Source organism: Hypanus sabinus, chromosome 8 (genome assembly GCF_030144855.1).
Source record: "Hypanus sabinus isolate sHypSab1 chromosome 8, sHypSab1.hap1, whole genome shotgun sequence".
NCBI classification, from domain to species: Eukaryota; Metazoa; Chordata; class Chondrichthyes; order Myliobatiformes; family Dasyatidae; genus Hypanus; species Hypanus sabinus.
Genome location: NC_082713.1, coordinates 84,062,102 through 84,088,652, shown reverse-complemented (window position 1 = coordinate 84,088,652; position 26,551 = coordinate 84,062,102). Strand labels below are relative to the sequence as shown.

General features: G+C 40.0%; 1 protein-coding gene across 1 annotated transcript in view; it reads left to right on the top strand.

Moving 5' to 3' along the window:
• Positions 1–26,551, top strand: part of si:ch211-26b3.4 (connector enhancer of kinase suppressor of ras 2) — a 911,874-nt gene that overhangs the window by 755,483 nt on the left and 129,840 nt on the right. The window contains exon 13 of the mRNA XM_059977444.1: positions 19,758–19,792. Within this exon, the coding sequence (XP_059833427.1) occupies positions 19,758–19,792 (35 nt within the window). The remainder of the gene's footprint in view (positions 1–19,757; positions 19,793–26,551) is intronic.

The following is a 26,551-nucleotide window of genomic DNA, read 5'->3' as shown; positions in this document are numbered from 1 at the left end:
CCACTGATACTTTCCTCTACCCTAACCATCTCCACTTTATTACTTGGTTGATTATCATCAGCAACATCCACCATTGATATGTTAATCTGCAAAGCTTGTCCTATCCCTCAAGATGCACTGGGACAGGCAAGCAACATGATTTCAATGTTGACAGACCTCAGAAGAGGCAGGCAGAGTTTAATTTGAATCTAAGAAGTATAACAAAAATAGGACAGTTGGTTTCGGTATCTCTCAATTCTATGTCAGCTCTGAGCAATTTCCAGTTAGTGCTAAATTTTAAATCGGAAATCAAAGAAATTGGATTATGGAAGGCAAGGCTTTAAAAGCTTCTGAGGGAAGTGCAATGGATGAACTAATTTTAGAATGATTCTCTCTCTCTCTCTCTCTCTCTCTCTTGCTCTCTCTCTCTCTCTCTCTCTCTCTCTCTCTCACTCACTCTATCTCTTTCTCTATCTCCTCTCTTTCTCTTTCTCTCCTCTCTCTTTCTCTCTCTCTCTCTCCTTCTCTCTCTATTTCTCTCTCCTCTCTCTCTCTTTCTCTATCTCCTCTCTTTCTCTTTCTCTTTCTCTCTCCTCTCTCTCTCCTTCTCTCTCTATTTCTCTCTCCTCTCTCTCTCTCTCTCTCTCTCTCTCTCTCTCTCTCTCTCTCTCTCTCTCTCTCTCTCTCTCTATTTCTCTCTCCTCTCTCTCTCTCACACTCTCTCTCTCTTTCACCAGATCTTGCTCTACTCCACCCCTCACCTCTTTATATTGGTTATCTTTGCTCTACTTTTTCAGTCTAGATGAGGAACTTGACCAAAACATCAACTGTCCATTTCCCTTCACAGAAGCTGCCTGACTCAACAATTTTCTCCAGCGGTTTATTGTGTACAATGGCATATGTCTTCATGCCAACAAAAATTTTAGGCACATGGCTTTGAGTCCCATGAACAAAGTCATTCATGAATATGCTGAATATTCGGTTCCAACACATTCTGAAGAATCTCTGGTCACATTCTGCCTATTTAACTACTTGTCCATTATCAACACTTTCTGACTCCCATTGTCCAGCCATCTTAATAACTTGCCCACAATTTCACTGAATTCAGGTATAGCTGAAAGCCATGGTTTCTCTTATCAAATCAATTAATTCTTGCTTTCTCTGATCAAATGAAAATTTTGAAAGTCATTACTTTCTGTATCGATTCTGGTAACAGATATTGATCTCACAGATTCAAGTAATAGCTCAGCTACAGATGTGGGTCCAATTATCCATAATAGCCTGGTTTCCCACTCTTAATTTCAACAAATGCACTTATAAATGGAATTTTCAAAACCTAAAGCGTGGTTCCTAGGTTAAAGAGAATTATTATTAGAACGCTCAATTATTTTCACATCCTACCTTTAAGATCCTATGGTGGAAAGTTATGATATTGGTGATCTGTTTTTTGAAGATGCCATGGTCATTTTCTTCAGTTAATTTGTATGTTAACTTTGGAAAGCTCATCTAATATCCATTTTTTTATTATGTCTAAGATGCTACTCACCTCTTCTGCTAAAATATTCCTGTTAAGTAATCACTCACCATGTATGTCCTTTCCCTAGTACATTTATAATAATCCTGTTACCTGTCTGTAATTTCCATCCATCGTTGTTTTTCACTGGGAATGTAATGTTATATTTGCTTTTGTTAACAGTATCCCTAAAAGGATTATTTTTGTGCATTTCTTTTATAACTCTCTCTATTTTGTCATCTTGTTCTGTTCTTTGAATCCTTGTCTTTGACCTTAGCCCCTACTTTTCTTCTTCAGTTGTCCACAGAAACCAAGTTCACGTCCCTTCTAACTGTAAATTACTTCAGCATCACAGTAAACTTATAGTGGGTTTAGGCATTCTCAGATTTGATAATTTTATTGTGGACAATGTCTGCTTCATTACAATTTTTGTGTTCATCTCCTTCAAATAGCAGATGGGACTCAGTCATCTCATGATCACTATTAGCTAAATGTGTCTGGTTACTCACTTCTAAATATAATGTGCCACCTCCCTTGCTAGTTATAGGACATAGAAGCATAGAAAACCTACAGCACAATACAGGCCCTTTGGCCCACGAAGCTGTGCCGAACATGTAATTCCAGAAAACTATCCTGTACATACAACATGAATTTATGATCTTTCTTACTTTAGTTTATTTGCACATCCAAATCATTCATTAAATTCAGCATATTTACCTACGTTTGCATTTATGCATTACGCTATTTTACAGCTGTTACTTGAGAGCCTGTGTACACTTCTTACTCAAGACTGATATTTAATGTTCCTTAATTCTACCCTGAATTGCTTAGGCCTCAGTTTTCTTCATCACCCATTTCATTTTGATTGAGGATACTCCTTTCTCTCTACCATTTTCTTTGGCTCAACTTTCCTTGAATCTTTTGTTTCCACACCTGATTGAGTAGCGGTGTCTCAGCAACGACCATCAAGCTGATTTTATGTCTGTAACGCATTTGATTTTTTTCTCTATATATTCTACTTTTGTAAAGAATGTGCAGATTGCATGCTATTCTAACTGAATATTTTACTTGCACATTCTTTTCTTCCCTGCATTAATTCCACTACATCATTTAGATTTCCCTTTACTCATCATGCTTAAGGTTTCATTTGTGGCTTTCTCTGCATGATTCATCGTTAGATGAATAGGCATTGTTGGCAAAGCCAGGATTTACTGCCTATCCCTAAAAGCCTTTGAGAAGCTGATGAGTGGTATTCACTTTAGAATGAGTATCAAAACTACCATTTCCCTCTGAACTCTCCCCTGACTTAAGAGTTTATTGACTGCCATTTAATCCTTTTTATTAGGACCTGCTCCCAGCGTGGTTACCGAGTACCTTACCATTCTCCCATGATCGTAGTCAGACAGCAATACAGTATGAATACAGTCCCTTCAGTTCAACTAGTCCCCATTTCCTACATCTGGGCCCTACCCTTCAAGGTCCACCCCTCCATGTACCAACCCAAGTGCTTATTAAATTATATTGTTGTACCAGCCACAGCCACGATCATCCAGTAGCACTGTGACGATGCTTTCAGAGGTTGGTGAGGAAGCATATCGACTCCCGCCTGAGGAGCGAATTGGATCACTCCAATTTGCCAAAAGTTCTAAGAAGAAATTGCCGAGCTTTTGATTCTGACATTGCTCACAGTGCATTCTTTAGACTCTGGACAAACCTTTCCACCGAGGCATTTGTGGCTGGGTGGTATATTGCTTACTCCATCCATTTTTAGGAGTGACTGAAACTGTGGCCCATTGTCCCTGGCCAAATGTTCTGGAACACCAGTCCTTGTGAAGAGGCTTCTCAACACATTAATAGTGTGTGAGGCTGTTGGGAACACTTCTGTCCACTATGTAGCTGCACCCAATCCTACCAGGATATTTATGTTCATGAATGGTCCAGCAAAATCCGCATGAATCCTCTTGCCAGGGCTATGCAAGCCATTCCCACATACGGAGAGGCACTGTTCTTGGTATCAACTGGAGTGTTGGCATCCCAAACAAGTTGCTTAATCTGTTAATCTATTCCAGGCCACCCAGACAAAGCTTTTGACCACACCCAGATGAGCTGCAATTAGCTCCTCCAATACTTTAGCTCTCAGTTTGGATAGTACAACAACTTTCAATCCCCACATAAGGCAACCTCTGTCAAGATAAAGTTCACCTTGTTAGTATTCACATTGTAAATCTCAATGATGCCCAGTTCTGTGTCACTCTCATCATTATCAGATTTTTCATCAATAGCATGCAGATTATTTTAAACCTGACCCTTTTTGAAACTGAAACTTGTCTTCTTATCTTTATGTCTTCCCAGAGAAGTCTATTTTTGTCTGTCCAATATGGTTTTTGTATGTATCCTACTTTGTTGCATTTTCTGCAAGTTTCACCTTTGTGCCTGCATGGTCTAATGTCTGTGAGCCCTGCTACAACAGTAACATAGTTTGTTCAGCCGGGCAGGTTTCTGTTTAGATATTTCGATTTTGTTCCAGCTCACTTTCATTCCTGACTACAACTCAGTTCTATCTCTGGCTGCTGTTTCTATTGATACAGCGATTTCAACTGCTCTTTTCAATTTGTTGTGTACTTCAGTTAGGAATTCTATCTTGCAAGATTCCACAAACTAAACAATCTCTCAGTGAATTATGAAACCCATTACTGAACTGACAATGCGCAGGCAACTTCTTCGGTTCAGCCACATATGCTGAAATGGACTCCTTTCTGATTCTATTTATGAAACCTAAAGTGTTCTGCAATCAACAATGGTTTCAGTTCTAAATGTGCCTGCATTGCTTCCATGATATCAGCAAAGCTCATTTTGGTTGGTTTGGTTGGAACAGATAAACTTCGATACAAACTGTATGCTTTTCCACTCATTGCACTTAGCAACACTTGCACTCTCTTTACATCAGCTACTTAATTTGCTTCAAATTATTGCTCAGTTTGTTCAGTGTATATTGTCCAGTTGTTTGTTCTGATGTAGCCAGTCATTTCTGCAATTTTGTTTATATATTATTATTATCACCTGGTTCTCATAGTGTATGAACCCATACATGCTTGTTATTTTCATCTGTTTTCTGCCTTTTTTTAAACTCGAACATCCCATTCCCCTTCTGAAGAAAAACATGCTGTGCTTCAACAGATAGGTAATCATCTTGGGTTCATATCAAAATGCCCCTGTCACCACTGTTACGTTTTGTAACTCCAGAAACTAATACAGGAGCTGAGATACTGGTCTATTTTGTTTTTTATATTCCCTTTTTTAAAGTGAGTTGCTCACATATAACTTGGTGATGTAATAGTGTATGCTATTCACGTACTTCTTACATGTAGCCCATAATGGATTCCAGAAACAAACAAAAAATGCTTAATCAATCAATATATTTGCAATATTACTCAAATATTACTGAAGTACACTGCAGTTCCCTTTGTTCCTGTCAACCTACATGTAAACCCAAATGACTATATCTGGAATGTATAAAATGTAAGTTGATCATAAGAAGATCTTGACAGGGTGGTGTGTTGAGCTAACAGGGATGGGTGGTGTAAAATTCTTGGAGTTTCAGTTGCTTGATCTGGACAAGATCTCTGTCGACAGAGTGTCAGATAATGAATAGCACAGCTCAAATTAAAGATAGCCACAGGAGATGGTTGGGGTAGGGTGGGACATTATTAATAAAATCTATTGTTATTAACAGACAGTACACTCTTTATTAATAGTTATTGTTAATATACAGATCTATACTGCTGTTGAGTCCAGTATAAATAATAATTGGTCAATAAGAATTTCAAGCAAAGACATAGATCACAAATGATATTTCTCTGGATTGTAAAAGGAATTTTTTTCAGATGCCATTAAGTGTTTTCAATTTTAAATCCAAAGTAGATTGCTAGTATTTTCTAGTATATGTGATTTAGAAATTAGGCAATAGGAATCAATACAGTAAAACTCTGATAACCAGCGATCTTGGGACTTTAATGGTGGTGAACTGGCAGATTTTCAGACTATTAGTTTTAATTTGCTGACACTTTTAATTCAATCCTTTTTAAGATGTTACCAAATGAGTAATAAATTTTCCATAGAACCCAATAAGTTTAAGGGCAACGTGCCAGAGAAAACCTAGTGAGATTAATATGGGAAACTGCGTACTGGAATTCAAAGAGATGTCAGAAAACGGCGCCCTGGCGGGTTTAAAAAGGTGCAGCGAAAGGCACACATTGCGCTAGATGCTAGACCATTAGGACATCCAGACAATGGGGAGTGGATTATCAGATTTTAACTGTATTTGGTCATCTGGTTAAAGTAAAGAATGTTTCATACAAGTGACCCCAGCAGTGATATGGATTGTCACACTAGTTCTCACAAAAAATATTGCATCTCTGCTCTTTTCCTTCTTGGTTTGCGGACTCTGTCAGAACTTTGTCTTTTGCTAAAGCTGCCATGTCTCTGCTTTTCACTGAAGAAACTAATTTTCTGAATTCCAACTTAATGTACTTTACCCTGCTACCAAAAGAAACTCACCATTCTGTAATAGAATCCCCATGCATGTGAGTAGTTGGAGGTATCTGAAGTTCTTCTGCTGAAATTCATTCCTGTTGTTCTGAAACAGGTCTATCATTTGTCATCATGGTTTATAATACTGATCACTCTGCACTGGCAGTACATAAAATGGCATTTGAATTCTCTCATTATGCAATTGCTTCACGGAACTCTCAGGGCAAACTGCTGTTGTTCTTTCATTTCACTCACCACCAATGTTCCCATTGTGTTACGCTGCACGTTGGGACTTGATGTTTACTCTACTTGCAGCAGATGCCACTGGGTGCAAGTCTTGTGTTTACTGGAAGGAATAGAACTGGACCAAATTCACTGGTCGGATACCCATAAAGACTGAGTGAAATAGTATTGAATATCTCACAGCTGACAATTCAGTGGGCAATTCTATTTCTCTGTGGACTGGTTCTAATGGAAACTAAGGTTTACCAAAGCAGTTGTGACAGAGAACTGTAGCTTTTGTGTCCTCAGGAACAGACTCCTCCTAGTGTCTGCTCTGTTTTAACCATTGAGCTCGAGATCGCTATCTTGCTCACCAGCCTAGCCAGTTGCTGGTATCTTATAGTTTACTGCTCACCATAGCATTGCTGAGGTTGTTCATGCTTTATCCTGAGACAGGTGACTGATCAGTTTCCCCTTTAAGTACGAGGATTTACGACACTGTCAGTTTCCTTTGGATTCAGGCTGTCACAACCTCAGAAACTGAATTATGTAGGCCTGCAGATGCCACCTGACTTGTTCTGTGTTCCCAAAGGGGGCCCTTCTCAGCTTTGTGTAAGGAGACAACTATAAGGATGGGAGAGTATTGGAATTGAAGCCAGTCTGATGTATCATAGACCAATTGATTCTGATCTTCGGATCTCTGTAGGCATAGTGTAGCAATAATAAAGGACTGTTCAAATGTGGTATGAGATGTGATGGTACATGTTTTTGCTCCATTTAGAGTATGACAAGTAGAGTAACACCTGCTTCTTTAGTAATAAGTCAACTGTGAGGTTGATCCATGAGTCAGCTTTGAAATCCAGACTCTGAGTTGGAGACAATTCCTGATGGTCTATGTTTCATAATTAGAGTCAGCGCCCAAAGGTTTCATTATAAATGTTTATATTTCCGATAAGGAAGCATAGATCATTTTCTGCACCTCCATACAATGGGAGACAATTGTACCCATTTTTGACAATGGTCAGTCCATTCAGCCCAGAAAGTTAATAACAGCACTGATTATGATGCAACAAATGACTGGGTATTTGTTTCAATAAGTTGCCATTCAACTTCATGTTGAGAAGAATTAATCCAGTGCTTGACTGAAAAATTTAAAAATTTCATAATGCACTTATCCCTCTCCATTGAACAATTCCATATAATGCTTCATCATTTTTTTTGCAGTTAGAAGGGAAATTTTAAACAAAAGTGTTTTCTCTGTTCAGCATAAAAGGTTAAATAGAAGTTAGTAGTTACTGAGTTTTAAGTGCCTTTTACAACAAAATAAGTGAAAATACAATAAATAAATATCCAGTAAATGAAACTTCCTGTTTCAATAGTAATCAATGTTATAAACCCTAGTGTGTATTACATTGCCAGCTTTCCAAAGTGGATTTAACAGTCCAAGCTCTGTATCCTGATACCATGACATGCTGAGGACAAGACATTGAATCCTGGCAATGCCACTGGCTCTCACGTAAGACTGGGTAGGTAACAGAGAGCGGATCTGCTGTAGCCCACACACTGTCACAATAGCATCTCAAAACCTGACAATCTTGACAAACACCTCCCAGAGGGCAACTGTCAGTTTTCTTTGGGCTGCAATGAAGCATCTGTGTGTTTCCACTGAGAAGTATTCTGCCCTTCTAACATTGGCCTACCGCCGACTCACACGACAAACTCACAGTTCATGGTTCGACAACAAAATGCAATCTTTATTTGGCCATTGTGACTCTGTGTGAACGTGGCCTGTAAAATAAGGAATCGAACCATTGAAATGAACCCAAAAGATGGTTGCAAGATAATTGTGTGTAATTGGAGAAAGTGGGAAAAGAGAGCACAGTTTCAGTATCAGGCTGTCAGGGAAAGCTTCGTAGAGATTAGAGTGTGGTGTTAATGATGACATGTCAGCAGCAAGTGTAAGATGTAAAGGGTTGAAATCAGCATTTTGGATCAGGTCATACAATGTATTCCCGCTCTGCTTCATACTCAGGGACTGTCACTCAATAACTGAGTCCCTGCGTTCTTTCCTCCCAGCCAGTCTTGTATCTTCTCCTGGAAGACCTCTCTAGATTTCATCAATGACGTGACAATGAGACCCCTCTTCTCTCCTGTCTCATTGGTTTTTTTTGCATCAATTTTTTTGCACAAGTTGTCATGATGGCCTGCCTATGTTGTACAGACACCAGAACTCTAAAGTCAAAATTGCGCTGCCGAATAACACAGCCTTAGCAAAACCGCAATAAGTATTTTTAATAGAATGAGGCATATGCTGCAGAGATGGGGAAAAGCACCAATGCATGACAACTATGCTGGAAAATTAAAAATATTGAGAACTTTGCTCTCTTGCCCAATTTCTTCTGTTAGATCTATCAGGTCATCATTGGCCAGAATTTTAAGGTCTGCTTAAGTACCCGGAGCTTTAGAAAAGTAAACTTTGCAAAGCTCTGCTCCTGCTATAGACTGAACAGGGGCAGCTGATTAGAGAACAGTACCCAGATTTCTGCAGTCAGGAGTGATCCCTTCTTTGAGAGGTGGGGAGAAAAGGAATTGTGAGAGGAAGGGGGCTTTTAACACTCACTTTGAGAAGGCTCTTCAACAAGGTGAAGCCCCATAACTGTTATTTTCTGGTGCATATTCTTAATGACCAGTTTATATACTTCTGAAATAAATAGCATCTGGTATTTAGTATTTCCAATTGCCATTGCTTTAACAAACTGCCTGTAAGGACTGTGCATTGCCTGTCAGCCCTAAAACTTTTGATGGTGGTGGTGGTACTGATGGAGCAGTATCAATGAGTTTTACTTCTAAACTCAGAACTACTTCAGAAAACAAGAAAATGATCCTATTTTCTCTCACAAGTGCAATGTACTGCTTTTGTTTTGTTTCATCTTTAAATCCATCTTTATGATGTGACGATATTACAGCTGTAAATAAAGAAACTTCCCTAGCAACCCCTGTGAAACTTAGCTATTTAAAAAAACGATGTGAAAAGGCATGAATTACATAAGAACTGATTCTACTTTCTTTAATTAAACTATTTTTGTGGAAAGTACCTGCAGCTTATCATCGATATATGGAGGAAATCAATCTGTAGTGTCATAAACCCCATTCAGATTTCTGTTCCTGGCTGTGGGTGTTCTGACATAAACAAATCATGATCCGGGATCAGCCATGATGGAATGGTGGAGCAGACTTGATGGGCTGAATGGCATAATTCTGCTCCTATGTTTTATGGTCTTCAATATGAATGGAAATTCAGCTAGAACAGAAAATTGCATATGTCAGAAGGGGATGATTTCTTCTGTCAGGAATCCAATTTTGTTAATGCATGAGAGTAAATGTCTTGATTAAGTATTCCTCAGGACTCATCTTTCAGTAGAGTCCAAGCTCGTCAGAAATCCAAGCACAATGATTACTGGATGAAATTACTTTCATCCATTTAATTTTATGCGGAGAGATTTTCCCCTATTTTTACCAGAACCAGCCATTATTTTCTGAAGTTTGTGCATTTTGAGTGTTGCCACTCTGCTGCTTGTCTGAGTAAGGTATTAGATCCTGGCATTTCTCTGGTATCTGACAATGGAGGTAAAATTAAAATAAATAATGTATGCACTTAGAGTGAGTTGTCAGGTGAGAGATTCACTGCTAGACAGAACTGGCAAATTTATTAACTGCACACTTTGGCTACAGAACATCTCATTCTCTCACCCCTTAGTTATACATTTAACTTCTGTGGAAATGGAATAAATATCTAAAATGCCTTTAAAGATAAATTAACAAGAAATATTGCAACATTGCAGTTTGGTTCCAGAACTTGCACATATCTTCTATTTTCCTCACAAGGATGAGTGAAGATCAAGGAGGCTAAGAAGATCAACCCTCTGCAGTTGCCTTCAGTTGCTCCCCCTCTGCATTTCATCTCATTGTGTCATTTCAGTTGCATGAATCCAGACCGATTTTTGTCCTGACTATCATGCAGGTGGAAGATCATCCCTATCCTAAAACAGGAGACCAAATAGTAGAGTATTGGTGATAACCACTCTCTTTGTAACCTCAACACCATTGTGGTAAAAGAGTCAACCGTGGCTGTGTGAGTGGCATTCTCACTCCGAGAGCTGTGCACGCAAGAGCAATGAACTTGAAATTAAGGCTGACACTCCAGTGGAGTGCTACACAGTCAAAGGTGCCTTCTTTCAGGCAAACCAATAAACCAAGGCCTCACCCACATTCGCAGATGCAAATTGAAGAGAACAAGCCCACCAAGTCCGTACTGACTATTAACCAGACACTTTTACACTATTCCAACCCTAACCTATTTGATGACACTCATATTTGTATCAACTCTCCCCTGATTCTATCACTCGTTCCCACAGTAGGGGCAATTTACAATAGTTGTTAATCTACAAGCCCTATATTGGATTATGAGGAAATTGTGTTCCTGTAATTTGTTCCAGTAAAAGTCTTAAATTTGTCCAAAAAGGTTGAATTTTAGAGCAAGACCATGTCGAATGTAAAAAAGTACCAGTTTCCTGGTTACATCGGAAACACTGATCCGATAAATTTGGATTAAATTTTTTTATTTTTTGTGGTGTAATATATAATTGATGTAGAAAATTATACTGCACTAATCTTAACCGAACATTTATTGTATTTGTCATACTATCAAGACATAGTCTTGACCAATTTGTTTCTTCAATTTTAATATTCAAATCACTTTCCCATTTTTGTCTTGACTTATGGACTCCTTGCTTAATTACCTGTCTTTGAATCAAGTTATACATGCAAGATATAAATTTTTTGATATTTCCTTTTTGAATTAAAATTTCTATTTCATTAGATTTTGGCAATAACATTGTTTGACCTAATTTTTCTCTTAAATAAGCCCTTAATTGAAAGTAACAAAATAAAGTGTTGTTTGATATTTTAAATTTATTCTTTAATTGATCAAATGACATTAATATACCTCCTTCACTAGGTGATATTGAAGGGATAAAACCGAAACTCAAACTAAATAAGTATCAGAAAGAATTTATAAAAATTGCACTGGCAGTAGCCAAAAAAGCTATTGCAGTTACTTGGAAATTGGATACACATTTAAGTATAGATTCTTGGAAGAAAGAAATCTATGGTTGTATTCCATTAGAAAAAATTACTTATAATTTAAGAGATAAATATGAAACATTTTTGAAAATTTGGAGCCCTTATTTACAAAAGACAGGATTAAATATATAGATGCTCTGAAGATGAAACAATTGGTTATTAGGGGAAAGAAATAAATATACATATTAAAGTTATTACGAATTCCATGGAGCATGTGGAGATCTTCCAACAACCAGGCATTCTTTCTTTCTTTCTTTCTTTTTTTTCTATAGGGCAGTTAGGGGGGGAGGGGTTAAGGGGAGGGGGTATGGGTTATATACATTGTTTTTTCATACTTTGTAACCATTTAAAAATGCAATAAAAAAAGTTTAAAAAAAAAGCCCTATATGAGATATGAGAAGAAACCAGAGCACTTGGAAGAAATCCACGCCCGAACAGGGAGAACATAAAGACTCCAAGCAGATATCACTGGAAGTGAGGATCACACCTGGATCCAACTGCTCCTTTGTACCAGCCACACCCAAATGAATTAAATCACATAGAGCTCAGCTGCCAAGTCCTCCCATTCATTTCAGTGCGACTGCTGTACTTGCGTCAAGTTTCATCTGCCGCCAGCTCAGCTGGGAAGTCCACACAGGTTGCAACTGTCCCATTAGACTCTGTGAATTCTCTTGGCACATGAAAGATGTGCTGGACCAACAGTCAGCTGAGCAGGAGACTGGAATTCACACTATTCTTGGCAAAATACGAATCCTCGTCTAACTGAACAGCAACAGGGGAGTCCGATTTCACTGCAGACCTGGGATGTGGACAAGTACTTTCAGGGTTACATTGAGATGGGGTGATAAAGACTCAAGGAGACATCACTAAATTCAGAATGAAGTGTCGACAACAAGACTCTTCCAAACTTGTGGCTCAGGTTCTTAGTGTCTTATTTTTGCATGGATTTCTTCTGGAAAACTCTTTTTTATGGTAGAAATTTGAACATCCTTACCCTAGAAAGCTGCTGCTGATAGACTAATTCTAAATGGTGACACTGAAATTGAAAGATTTTGTTCAGCAAAGATATGAAGATCATTGAATAGCAACAAATCAAGATCAGTGTATGCTTCAAGTACAGATCTACCATAATAGACTTGAGGTTTCTATTTGGGCTAATAATGCAAATTACCAATCTTACAGATCTGGTGTGTAAAGTGACCGCATTGAACAGAGTGTAAATATAAAGAGAAATGGAGACATGCAGACTTTCTGTTTACTTATCCTACTAAATAACACCGAGGGTGTAGTGTAGGAGAAATACTGTCCCACTGCATGAAAGTAATCAAAACCCCATAATGGCCAACATTGATACCCATAGTAATTTTGTTACAGTTTGCAAATAACTGTGGTCATACAGCATTGGACAAGAATATACTGTTTCATATAATTTCATCGGGTATCTCTTGCACCATTTAATGCAAGTTATTCAGATGAAGGAATCTTCTTTTATTGATCAGAGCTAAGTATGAATCTGAAATGAGCAATATTAAAGCACTAGCTATTTGTGCAGGAGAAGTATTTTACTGTTCAGACTCCAGTATAGCAGCATTTTGTCTTGTGTGGGTGCACCACCTGAACCGATTGATACCCTCTTGGAAGCCCCCGCTGAAGTTAATACACAGACAAGGTCCTCAGCAGGGAGGACTGCATCCTTTCAGAGACTGACAACTAACCAGGGCCCCAGCACAACTGACAAATATACAGGACTCCATTGAAATGATAAATATACAAGACCTCCACCGAAACTGACAAATATCCCCAGTGAAAAAGACACTCACCCAGAATCCCCACACACAAAACTGTCACAAACGTAGTACCTTCAAAAGCCCCTCCCTCAGTTGCTACATATCCAGAAATTCTCCAGAAACTGGCACCGATAGGCAAACACCTTCAGAGGGAGGTTGGACGAGCATGGATTATTTTACCTGGAGTGACAGAAGCTGAGGGGTTACCGGATAAAAGTACAGAAATCTATGAAATGCATAGGTAGGGTAGGGTAGGGTAGATAATCAGCCTTTTTCCCTGGGGTAGAAATGTCAAATACCTGAAGGTGTAGCTTTATGGCAGGAGGCTGAAAGGAGGCAAGTTTTATTTCACAGTGAGTGGTAGGTTCCTGGAACTTGAAACCAGGAGAAATAGATATAGTATATTGTAGGAGCAGTGCTTAATAAATGTTTATTCAGTCACATGTGGAGGCAGGCTTTGAAAGGATACTGACCAGATGTGGGCATATGGGATTATTTTATTTGACAGTACGCTTGGCATAGACATCGTCGGCCAAGGGGTCTTCCCCTGTGCGATTCTGTTCTCTATCCTATATCATTACATTTATGTTACCTACAGTATGTGTGTTTCTTTAAATTAAAATTCAATGGCTGATATGTTGATTATGTTTATACAAAGATACTGAGTTGTATTTATTCCAAAAAAAATGGAATACAAATTCTGTTCAAATTCAGAAGACCATTGTTTGGTTGCAAAATGATATATCACTGGCCTTCTCCACATGGACCATAAAATAAATGTTATAAGTGTTGCACACTGAATGGAAAATCTGGCCAATGGACATCCAATGAATCATAACACCACTACCATTTATTTGTAATTGTGTAATTCTTAAAGCAGAATTATTGAGGATATTGCCAGGTCAGGAGGACCTGAGTTATAAGGAAAGATTACTTAGATTGGGACTTTATTCCTTGGAACGTAAAAAATTTTAGAGGAGATTTGATAAAGGTATACAAAATGATGAGTGGTATAGATAGGGTAAGTGCAAGCAGATTTTTTCAACTGAGTTTGGATGGGTCTGCAACTAGAGGTCATGGGTTAAGGATGAAAGATGAAACGTTTAAGGGAAACGTGGGGAAACTTCTTCACTCTGAGGGTTGTGAGAGTGTGGAATGAGCCACCAGCACAATTGGTGCATATATGCTCAATTTCAATGTTTAGGAGAAGTTTGGATAGGTACATGGATGGTAGAAGTATGGAGTGCTATGGTCCCGGTGCAGGTCGATGGGAGTAGGCAGTTTAACTGGTTTGGCACAGACTAGATGGGCCAAAGGTCCTGTTCATGTACTGTGCTTTTCTATGATTCCAGCGCTACACTTGAATGCAGAGGAACTGTCTGTAATACAATATTCCATCGCTACACTTGTATGCGGAGGAACTGTCTGTAATACAATATTACATCGCTACACTTGTATGCGGAGGAACTGTCTGTAATACAATATTACATTACTACACTTACACAGGTAACTAATGGCCTCAGCAACCACAGCAGATCAAAGGCTCAAAAAGAATGTGAAATGATTTCTGTTTGGCATCTGGAAGAAATCCATGCGGTCATGGGGAAAATGTGCTAACTCCTTATAGACAGCGGCAGGAATTGAACCAGGTTCACTGGTACTGTAGAGCATTGTGCTAACCATTATGCTACCGTGCCACTCTTCTGCCAACTGCCTTCTGTCACAAGTCATCCTTACACAAATAATTTCCTCAGGCATCCCACATGGAGTGAATCACTAGAGCACATTGGGCACTCGTAAGATAACACACTCCTCGTAGCACAATGTTGGACTCGGATGTCAGCTTAATATGTAAATTATAAATAAACTATCCATTTTTGAAAATAATTACGTTGAGTGCTCAGTTTTGAATTGGTGCTTTATGATGGGTTGTTGCATGAACTCATAATACTCTATTTCCTAAAATTACATTAAGAACTTCATTCATTTCAGTTCATTAAGAACTTCATTCATTTCAGTTTGTGCAATTTCATTCGCCTTTCCCAATCTTTGTAGTGTTGTCCAAATGAAAGTTCTAATTTGTAAGTGAAAAGGAAGTTGGGTTTTTGGTCTCAATGTATGAATATAAAATGTGTGATTACTCGCAGTAACTGATATTATATGATTGTGGTTTATCAGAGTCAGTACCATTCTAACCTTTAAGTCTGATACACCATGCTCAAATGGATGGTTAGTTGAGATAAGACAATACTGCAGAATAGATCCTCCATTCTCATAGCCACAAGAGTATGATGGTTCATTAGAATTGTCAATAACATGCCCAACTCTAGCTTTCTAAACAGACACTCAATCTGCAGCTCTGTCATAGCTTGAGATTACTAGGCTGACAAAGAAAACAGCTCAACGGTTTGTTCAAAGCTTCTTTGAAAAGGTTTAACATTCCTTTTGACTCCTGAGAACCTCAGGCCCACGACCACTCAACCGGGAAAGGGACCATTTACGAATCTTTGCGCACTGGGAGTCCTGCATAAGCACTGGGAAGGGGGTGCACCCCCTCACACACCATCCACCCATTCAGCAAGTGATCTACCACCTACACCATCTGTGGAATAGTCTGCCATTGGCCTCATCTGTCTCCCACAATATGGGAATGGATGCAAGTCATCCTTGATGCTGAGGGACACCTAGAAGAAGATCAGAGATTTACCCATATCATTCTCTGCTGAATGAGTTTTGACAAATCTCATTGGTGTTCATCTGACTTTGAATATTTTTTGTACATCCCTTTACAGCATATACAATCTCAGTATTAACTTGAAAGCTAGTTATTGTCCACAAAGGGGTTAACCGATTTGAAATCCATGGGTTATGACTTCTTTAAAAATAGTGGGAAAAGGAACCCTGGCAATCAGATTTTCAGACCACTGCAAATGACAATCACAAATGTCATACCTTCTAACTAAGGGTCCTTGTGTACTCTAGAGATCATATGACCTTTATAAAAAATGTCATTCAATTGTAGTGAGGATTTAGCCAGCCCAGAGAAAACTGCAGCCTCTCTGGTTTTTCCCTTTAGATGAAGGATGTGTGTTTATACATGTTTGTGTGTATTAGCTTTAATTATCTTGTTAGCTCAGAGCTTGCATAATTTGTGTCTGTGACCATTGGCAGTTTAATTAGCCTTCCTCTTTCACTTTGTTAAGGACTTTTTTCAAGAGGCATTCCTTGATTAGGTATTAAGTACTATAGATAAAAGTCAGAACAAGGACATTTCCTTGCCCAAGAAACAGGTTATCAATTTCTTCATAAAGAGCTTTGGAACTTGAGACACCGTGGATAAAATTAATTGAGGTTAGTACTTGCAGGAGCAGAAAGAGAGCATATCTACTGGAAATACAAATGTGTCATTTCTTTCTTTTATTTCAGCATAATGCAATTAGAAATCTACTTTTCTCAGAGTGAAACATGACCATTGTTGAATTGTTCCACTTCACTTTGAAAACTTACTTATATGTTCATTTATTGGGGTACAGCATGGAATAGGCCGTTCCTGCCCAGCCACCACAACTTAGCCAAAGCCTAATCATGGGACAATTTACAATGGCCAATTAACCTACCAATGGCTCTGTACTTAGACTGTGGGAGGAAACCAGAGCACCCAGAGGAAACCCAGACAGTTACAGGGAAAATGTATCAACTCCTTACAGGCTGCAGTAGGAATTGAACCCGAGTCACCTGTTGTGCCAACCACTATGCTACCCTGCCACCCTTCTGCCAAATACCCTCTGGCACGAGTCATCCTTGTACCCTGACATAACTTCCCCTGTCATCCCACATGTAGTGAATCACATTAGGCACTCACAGGATAACATGCTCTCTTAGCACAGTGCTGGACTAGGATAAGTAAATTAAGTAAATTATTTACCTACGTCCTTTCTATGCACACTTTGAAAGGGAGGGTACCTGTGCATCTGGTGACTCTGTGATCTCTAACACAGAGGCTGACATCAGAAAATCTTTCAAGAGGGTGAACCCTCACAATGCATCAGGCTCTGATGATGTACCTGGTAAGACTCTGAAAACGTGTGCCAGCCAGCTGGCAGGAGTGCTCAAGGTCATCTTCAATCTCTCACACCATAGACAAACTTTTCCACCTGCTTCGACAGGGTGACAGTCACACCAGTGCCCAAGAAGAGCAGGACGATCTTCCTCAATGCCATCACCCAGTAGCACTCACATCTACAGTGATGAAATGCTTTGAGAGGTTGGTCATGGCTAGAATCGACTCCTTCCTAAGCAAGGACCTGGACACACTGCATTTTGCCTATTACCACAAAAGGACTACAGCAAATGCAATTTCACTGGCTTTCCATTCAGCCTTGGATCACCTGGACAATAGTAATATCTACGTCAGGCTGCCGTTTATTGACAACAGCTCAGCTTTAACCCAATATTGCCCTTATTTATAATCACCATGCTCCAAAACCTGGGCCTCTGAATCTCCCCCATTGACTTCCTCATCAGGAGATCGCAGTCTGTGCAGTTCAGAAATAACATCTCCTTGCAGACGATCAACACTGTCACACCTCAAGGATGTGTGCTTGGCCCACAGCTCTATTCTCTCCACATCCATGACTGTGTGGCTTGGCACAACTCAAACACTTATCTATAAATTTGTTGACACATAATTATTGTTGGAAGAATTTCAGATGGTGATGAGAGAACATACAGGAGTGAGATAGGTCAGCTGGTTGGGTGGTGTCACAGCAACAACGTTGCACTCATTGTCAGTAAGCCCCAGGAATGGATAGTGGAGTTCAGGAAGGGGAGGTCATGGGAACACACACTCACTGAGGGATTCACAGTGGAACGGGTGAGCAGTTTCAAGTTCATGGGTGTTAACATATTTGGGCCCACCATATTGGTGCAATTAGAAAGAAGGCGCAGCAGTGGCTATATTTCATTAGGAGTTTGCGGAGACTTGTTATGTCACCAAAGACATACAAAAATTTCTATAGATGTACTGTGGAGAGCATCCTAACTGGTTGCATCAGCATCTGATATGGAGAGGCTACACCACAGGATTGGAAAAGGCTGCAAGAAGCTGTAAACTCAACCAGTGCCATCAATGGACATAGCCCCCCTCCACCCCCTGCATCCAGGATATCTTCAAAAGGCAATGCCTCAGAAAGGTGGCATACATCATTAGAGACCCCCCCCCATCACCCAGGAAATGCCCTCTTCTCATTGTTACCATCAAAAGCCCAAAGATACACACTCAACATTTCAGAAGCTGCTTCTTCCCATCTATCATCATAATTTCTGAATTATAATTTCAGTATTTTCCTCTATTTTTGCACTACTTAGTTATTTTTATATATATTCTTCTTATCATAATTTATAGATTTTTCATTATATATTGGAATATACTGCTGCAACATTACAACAAATCTTACATTATATCCAGTGATATTAAACCTGATTCAGATTCTAATTCTGCCCTTTGCACTGAACAAAAACCTGAACCCTGATAATCCCAGGTTTGATCTTCCCCTCCTGACCATGAACTCCTCTTCCTTACTGACATTGAATGCAAGGTTGTTGTTGTGACGCCACTCAACTAGCTGAACCATCTGGCTCCCATATGCCTCCTCATCACCACTGAAATTCTGCCCACCCCAAACAGACCCATCTCTACCACATGTGTCATACTTCCCACATTCCAATCCCCACCAGAAATGGCAGCATCTTCCCTTCTCTGAACCTCCTCCACAAATGACTTAAATCACTTCTTCCAACCCCTTTCCACATCTACTGTTGTCTTCTCTCATATTCCAATCTCTTCCACAAATGGAAACTTTCCTTTGACTATTTCCTCCACAAATGTTGGTGTCTTCCTTTTCGCCTTACCTCACCACAAATCCTGCTCTTCCCTTTTCCCCAGCCTAAGTACAGACCCATAGGGTCTTGTTTCAGTTGACCTCCCATTGTAAACTCGGAATTTTATGTCTGGGTGGCTTGATTCCAAGCTAAGATACAGAGAAGTATACATCAAAAGACCAACAGTGAAAATGGCTCATGGCCACATCAGTGTTCTGGAATTTTCTGGTCAAAGTATTATCAAGAAAGATGAACAGCCTCTCTTCTCAGAGGAAATGGAGAAATTACAATTAAGGAAACCAGTCAACTCATTGAATTATGTGTACTAAAGAGCTCTTTTGAGCCCTTTTCATTCCTTCTGTATCTCCCACAGCTTCTGACATGTGTCTTCACCTGAATGGCTCAGAGTCTGAAGCTTAAAATATAGTCACAAGTTCTGAAAAGCAAGTAACTCAAGCCCCTTCAGTGGAACAATGTCTGTGCAGAGAGCCAGCCTGTAGATATGGCAGGCAGGTATTCATCAGGTTTCAGCTTGCATATCTTCTATAAATATTGCTCATACCTGCAGAACTTTATGATCTCATATTTCCCGTATGTCAGACCAGCCTCGGTGAATGTTTCATGGTGGGAAGTGGGGATTGTTCCATTTCTGGTAAAGGCTTTAACACTATTTTTTTCTCTCTCTCCATCTTTTGTTGTTTCAGCGAGCAGGGGATTCTATTGTTGGGGAGACAGAAAGGTAAATCTTTCCCTTCTGCTATGTTTTTTAAATAGTGATTGATTGACTGAAATGCAACAGAACTGTTTTTCCATGAGCAGAGAGTGCACTTTAATGTAAAACTAACTAAAGTAAAAGCATACTGTTTTAATGTTTATGATTATAAATATTTTGAGGTGGGGTGATATACCACTACCAACACAAATTACTCTGCAGGATCATTTTGAGTATTAATTCATGCACTCAGAATCTGAATGCATTATTAGTCTCTTCAGTTCTGCTGCCTTGGCTACTTCAGTCATTGCTACATCCCCGTCACAGGAGGTTTACAGTGGCTGTTAAAGCTGGATCCCCTCACTATGGAAGGAAGGATTTGCAGTGCAGTGCCACCACCCCCATGGGACAGTGCTGCATCAGGCAAAAGCAGTGTCACACTCAAATTGTTCCCCCACATTTTTGCAGCCATTGGTACTGAATGCCTTGTGAAGAGCTGTCAGAATGGGAAGCCGGGGGTGGGGGCAGGGAAGCAATATTTAGTGCCTCCTAAACAAAAGCACAAAATGTTCAGGAAAGCAAACATGTCGTTTGCATTTTTCATTGTTACAAACCTTCAGTACAGTTCAGAATGACAGAAAACCTGTACACACTGATGCAAAGAGTAATTTATATTTACACACAGATATTATTGTAGTTTTCTTATCAGGGCTTGACATAAAGGTCTCCGATATTTTCCTTTTCATTTCATAGTTCTGTGATTCTGAGGTACACTCAAAAATCCTGAAATCCTATTGATGTATGTGATGAGCCTTCACAAGCTTCAGACAGTATGTGATCTGTAATGAGAAGTGTCCAGTGTAATTTAGAGGCTTTTCAGGGTGGAAAGCAGTCAGAAAAAGATTAATTAGAGTCAAATATGACACTCATATTTCCCCACTGCTTGGTGACTTTGAGTTTATTGACTTTCCCTCCATGTTTACATGAATTCAAATTGCAATTCATGATCATATCAAACCTCAGTGCGAGGTTTAACTATTCCTATTCTTGTGTGTGAGCTTGTAGTCTTACACGTGTAGCCAGAGCTGAGTGTCAGTTCGTCATCTCTGATCATTAATCATGGGAACGCCATGAGCTGAGCCAATACTTCCTTCCATCTTACGTAAACACAAAATTTCACAAAATACCTCAAGAAACCCAACAGTTAATCTGTAGGTAAATCATAGCAGAACAGAGGAGACCCTCAGACCATTGGCATCTGTAGCTCCTTGGTGCACCTTATTCCCCCATGTTCCTGTAACTTTTTCTCCTTTGATTACTTATCCGATTACCATTTGAAATCTGCCATTGAATCACCCAACTTCGAAAATATTCTACACTGCTGTCTAAATCTTGACCCCCTCTATGTAAAATATTGCTTCTCTTTGACTGGTTCATATGCCACCTTAAATCTATGCTGAAAAATGCTGGCAACACTCAGTAGGTCAGAGAGGGAAAGGGAAAAAATTATTTCCACAGATGCTGTGTGACAAAGATGTTTCCAGTATTTTCTGTTTTTACAGAGATTTTGATGGCTCAGGGACAGGAATGGTTACTTCAAGTGACGGGTTTCAGATGTTCTAGAAAGGACAGGAAAGGAGGCAAAAGAGGCGGGGGCGTGGCACTGTTGATCAGAGATAGTGTCATGGCTGCAGAAAATGTGGACGCCATGGAGGGATTGTCTATGCGGTCTCTGTGGGTGGAGGTTTGGAACAGGAAGGGGTCAATAACTTAACTGGGTGTTTTTTATAGGCTGCCCAATAGTAAAGGGATATCAGGGAGCAGAAAGGGAAGCAGATCCTGGAAATGCGTAATAATAACAGAGTTGTTGTGATGGGAGATTTTAATTTCCCAAATATCAATTGGCATCTCCCTAGAATGAGGCTTTTAGATGGGGTGGAGTTTGTTAGGTGTGTTCAGGAAGGTTTCTTAACACAGTATGAAGATAAGCCTACAAGTGGAGAGGCTGTTCTTGATTTGGTATTGGGAAATTAACCTGGTCAGGTGTCAGATCTCTCAGTGAGAGAGCATTTTGGAGTTAGTGATCATAATTCTGCCTCCTTTACAATAACATTGGAGAGAGGTAGGAACAGACAAGTTAGAAAAGTGCTTAATTGGAGTAAGGCAAATTATGAGGCGATCAGGCAGGAAATTGGAGGCTTAAATTGGAAACAGATATTCTCAGGGAAAAGTACGGAATAAATGTGGCAAATATTCAGGGGATATTTGTGTGGAGTTCTGTGTAGATACGTTCCAATGAGACAGGGAATTTATGGTAGGGTACAGGAACCGTGGTGTACAAAGGTTGCAATAAATCTAGTCAAGAAGAAAAGAAAAGCTTACAAAAGGTTCAGAGAGCTAGGTCATGTTAGATATTGAGCAGATTATAAGGCTAATAGGAAGGAGTTTAAGAATAAAATTAGGAGAGCCAGAAGGGGCCATGAGAAGGATTAAGGAAAACCCTAAGGCATTCTACAAGTATGTGAAGAGCAAGAGGATAACAGGTGAAAGAATAGGACTTATCAAGTGTGACAGTGGGAAAGTGTGCATGGAACCGGAGGAAATAGCAGAGGTACTTAATGAATACTTTACTTCAGTATTCACTACGGAAAAGGATCTTGCTGATTGTAGTGATGACTTGCAACAAACTGAAAAGCTTGAGCATGTAGGTATTAAGAAAGAGGATGTGCTGGAGCTTTTGGAAAGCATCAAGTTGGATAAGTCGCCGGGACCAGACAATATGTATCCCAGGCTAGTGTGGGAAGTGAGGGAGGAGTTTACTGAGTCTCTGGTGATGATCTTTGCATCATCAATGGGGATGGGAGAGGTCTCGGAGGATTGGAGGGTTGCGAATGTTGTTCCTTTATTCAAGAAAGGGAGTAGAGATAGTCCGGGAAATTATAGACCAGTGAGTCTTACCTCGGTGGTTGGTAAGTTGATGGAGAAGATCCTGAGAGGCAGGATTTATGAACATTTGGTGAGGTATAATATTATTAGGAGTGGTCAGCATGGCTTGGTCAAGGGCAGGTCGTCTCTTACGATCCTGATTGAATTTTTTGAGGATGTGACTAAACACATTGATGAAGGAAAAGTAGTAGATGTAGTGTGTATGGATTTCAGCAGGGCATTTGATAAGGTACCCATGCAAGGCTTATTGAGTAAGGAGGCATGGGATCCAAGGGGACATTCCTTTGTGGATCCAGAACTGGCTTGCCCACAGAAGGCAAAGAGTGGTTGTAGATGGGACATATTCTGCGCGGAGATTGGTGACCAGCGATGTGCCTCAGGGATCTGTTCTGGAAATCCTTCTCTTCATGATTTTTATAAATGACCTGGATGAGGAAGTGGAGGGATGGGTTAGTAAGTTTGCTGATGGCACAAAGGTTGAGAGTGTTGTGGATAGTGTGAAGGGGTGTCAGAGGTTACAGTGGGACATTGATAGGATGCAAAACTGGGTTGAGAAGTGGCAGATGGAGTTCAACCCAGATAAGTGTGAAGTGGTTCATTTTGGTATCTCAAATATGATGGCAGGATATAGAATTAATGGTAAGACTCTTGGCAGTGTGGAGGATCAGAGGGATCTTGGGGTCCGAGTCCATAGGACATTCAAAGCAGCTGTGCAGGTTGACTGTGTGGTTAAGAAGACATATGCATTGGCCTTCATCAATCGTGGAATTGAATTTAGGGGCCAAGAGGTAATGTTGCAGCTATATAGGACCCTGGTCAGACCCCACCTGGAGTACTGTGCTCAGTTCTGGTCATCTCACTAGGGGAAGGATGTGGAAACCATAGAAAGAGTGCAGAGGAGATTTACAAGGATGTTGCCTGGATTAGGGATCATGCCTTATGAGAGCAGGTTGTCTGAACTCAACCTTCTCTCCTTGGAGCGATGGGGGATGAGAGGTGACCTGATAGAGGTGTATAAGATGATGAGAGGCATTGATCGTGTGGATAGTCAGAGGCTTTTTCCCAGGGCTTAAACGGTTGCCACAAGAGGACACAGGTTTAAGGTGCTGGGGAGTAGGTACAGAGGAGATGTCAGGGGTAAGTTATTTACTCAGAGAGTGGTGAGTGTGTGGAATGGGCTGCCGGCAACGGTGGTGGAGGCAGATACAATAGGGTCTTTTAAGAGACTTTTAGATAGGTACATGGAGCTCAATAAAACAGAGCGCTATAGGTAAGCTTAGTAATTTCTAAGGTAGGGACATGTTTGACACAACTTTGTGTGCCGAAGGGCCTGTATTGTGCTGTAGGTTTTCTATGTTTCTTCTTCAGAATTTCACTTGATTTGCCACTTCCTGATTCTTAGTAAATTACCTGTGAGTCATCTGGTTTCTGAGTGATAAAACCCTACTTTTCCTGGCCTCTGCACATAATTCTTCTTTTCACGAATCATTCTAATAAATCTTCTCTGTACCTTGTTAAAAGGCTTCATCTACTTCCAATTTCCAGTACTGAGAAGTAATTGCGGCTGGTTTTGAACCTGTGTTTTATAATGTTTTAACATAGTTCCCTGTCCTTTGTAATCTTTATAAATAAACACGAGCATTTTATTCAGTCACATATAGAACATAAAACATAGTACAGTACCGCACAGCAACAAGCCACTTGGCCCACAAGGTTGTACCTAATTAATTAAATTAGTAATTACTTTGCTAACTAAACCAATCTCTTCTGTCTACACAATGTCCATATCCCTCCATTTCCCTCACATTCATGTGCCCACCTAGTCATCTCTCAAAAGTCTCTAATGTTTCTGCTTCCACCACCCCAGGCAGCACATTGCAGGCATCCACATCTCTCTCTGTAAAAGAACTTGTCCCTCACATCTCCTTTAAACTTTCCCCCTCTCACCATAAATGCATCTGGTGTTACCTGGGTAAAAGATACTCTCTGTCTATTCTATCTATGCCTCTCATAATCTCATAAACCTGAATCAGATCTCTCTTTAGCTTCCGCTGCTCCGACCTCTCATTAGAGTGCACACCCTGTAAACCAGGCAACATCCTGCGAAACTGCTTCTGCACCCTCTCCAAAGCCTCGACATCCTTCCTAGAATGGGGCGACCAGAACTGTGTGAAATGCTCCAGATGTAGACTAAACAAAGTTTTATAAAGCTGCAACATAACTTCCTGACTTTTGAACTCAGTTCCTCCATGAATAAATGCAAGCATGTCATATGCTTTACGAAATGCCACGGAACAGGAGATGCCAACTCTGTCTATGGCATGGACCAATACCATTAATCAAGGGATCCGTAGACCCCAGGTTGGGAACTTCTGCTGTAGAACACACAGACTGCTTATGCACCCTACACATTAATTGTTTGTCCCACTCCCATCAGGGAGGAGGCTATGTAACATCCACGTCAGGACTACCATGGTCAAAAACAGTTGCTCTTCCCAAGCAATAAGTCCAAACCTCACCTCCACCCACTAACTCACCACTCCAAAATTCCAACCATCACTAATTTATCATGTCCTGTCAGAGTCACATTATATACAGGCACTCCTGTGCCTAGCGTCACTTTATGGACATACAGTACAATCATTCTAGATATAGAAGCTATTTTATGTACTTATATTTATTATGTTTTATATTATTGTGTTTTCTTTATGCTGCATCAGATCCAGAGTAACAATCACATGATTCTGATTCACGCTCCTGTACAGGAATGACATTAAATGATTTTGATGATTGAATAATCGTGATTCCAGTTTCAAAGATATGTGCATAAACAGCAATGATTCACTTTTTTTAAGGTTGAATTTCACCTACAATGAGTCCACCCATAAACCAGTCTGTTTGTGTACTCTTGGTTGATGAAGAAGTCAGTAATAACTGGGAAATGAACCTGGTCAGGTGTCAGATCTCTCAGTGGAAGAGCATTTTGGAGTTAGTGATCATAATTCTGCCTCCTTTACAATAGCATTGGAGAGAGATAGGAACAGACAAGTTAGAAAATCGCTTAATTGGAGTAAGGGGAATTATTAGGCTATCGGGCAGGAAATTAGAGGCTTAAATTAGAAACAGATGTTCTCCAGAAAAAATACAGAAGAGATGTGGCAAATATTCAGGGGATATTTGTCTGGAGTTCTGTATAGATATGTTCCAATGAGACAGGGAAGTTATGGTAGAGTACAGGAACCATGGTGTACAAAGGCTGTAATAAATCTGGTCAGGAAGAAAAGAAAAGTTTACAAAATGTTCAGAGAGCTAGGTAATGTTAGAGATCTAGAAGATTATAAGGCTGCTAGGAAGGAGTTTAAGAAGGAAATTAGGAGAGCCAAAAAGGGCCATGAGAAGGCCTTGGCGAGCAGGATTAAGGAAAACCCCAAGGCATTCTATAAGTATGTGAAGAGCAAGAGGGTAAGGTGTGTAGGAATATGACCTATCAGTTGTGACAGTGGGAAAGTGTGTATGGAACCGGAGGAAATAGCAAAGGTACTTAATGAAATTTTACTTCAGTATTCACTATGGAAAAGGATCTTAGTGATTGTAGTGATGACTTGCAGCAGACTGAAAAGCTTGAGCATGTAGATAATAAGGAAGAGGATGTGCTGGAGCTTTTGGAAAGCATCAAGTTAGATTAGTCGCCAGGACCAGACAAAATGTACCCCAGGCTAGTGTGGGAGGCAAGGGAGGAGATTACTGAGCCTCTGGTAATGATCTTTGCATCAACAATGGGGACGGAAGAGGTTCCGGAGGATTGGAGGGTTGCAAATGTTGTCCCAGGAAATTATAGAC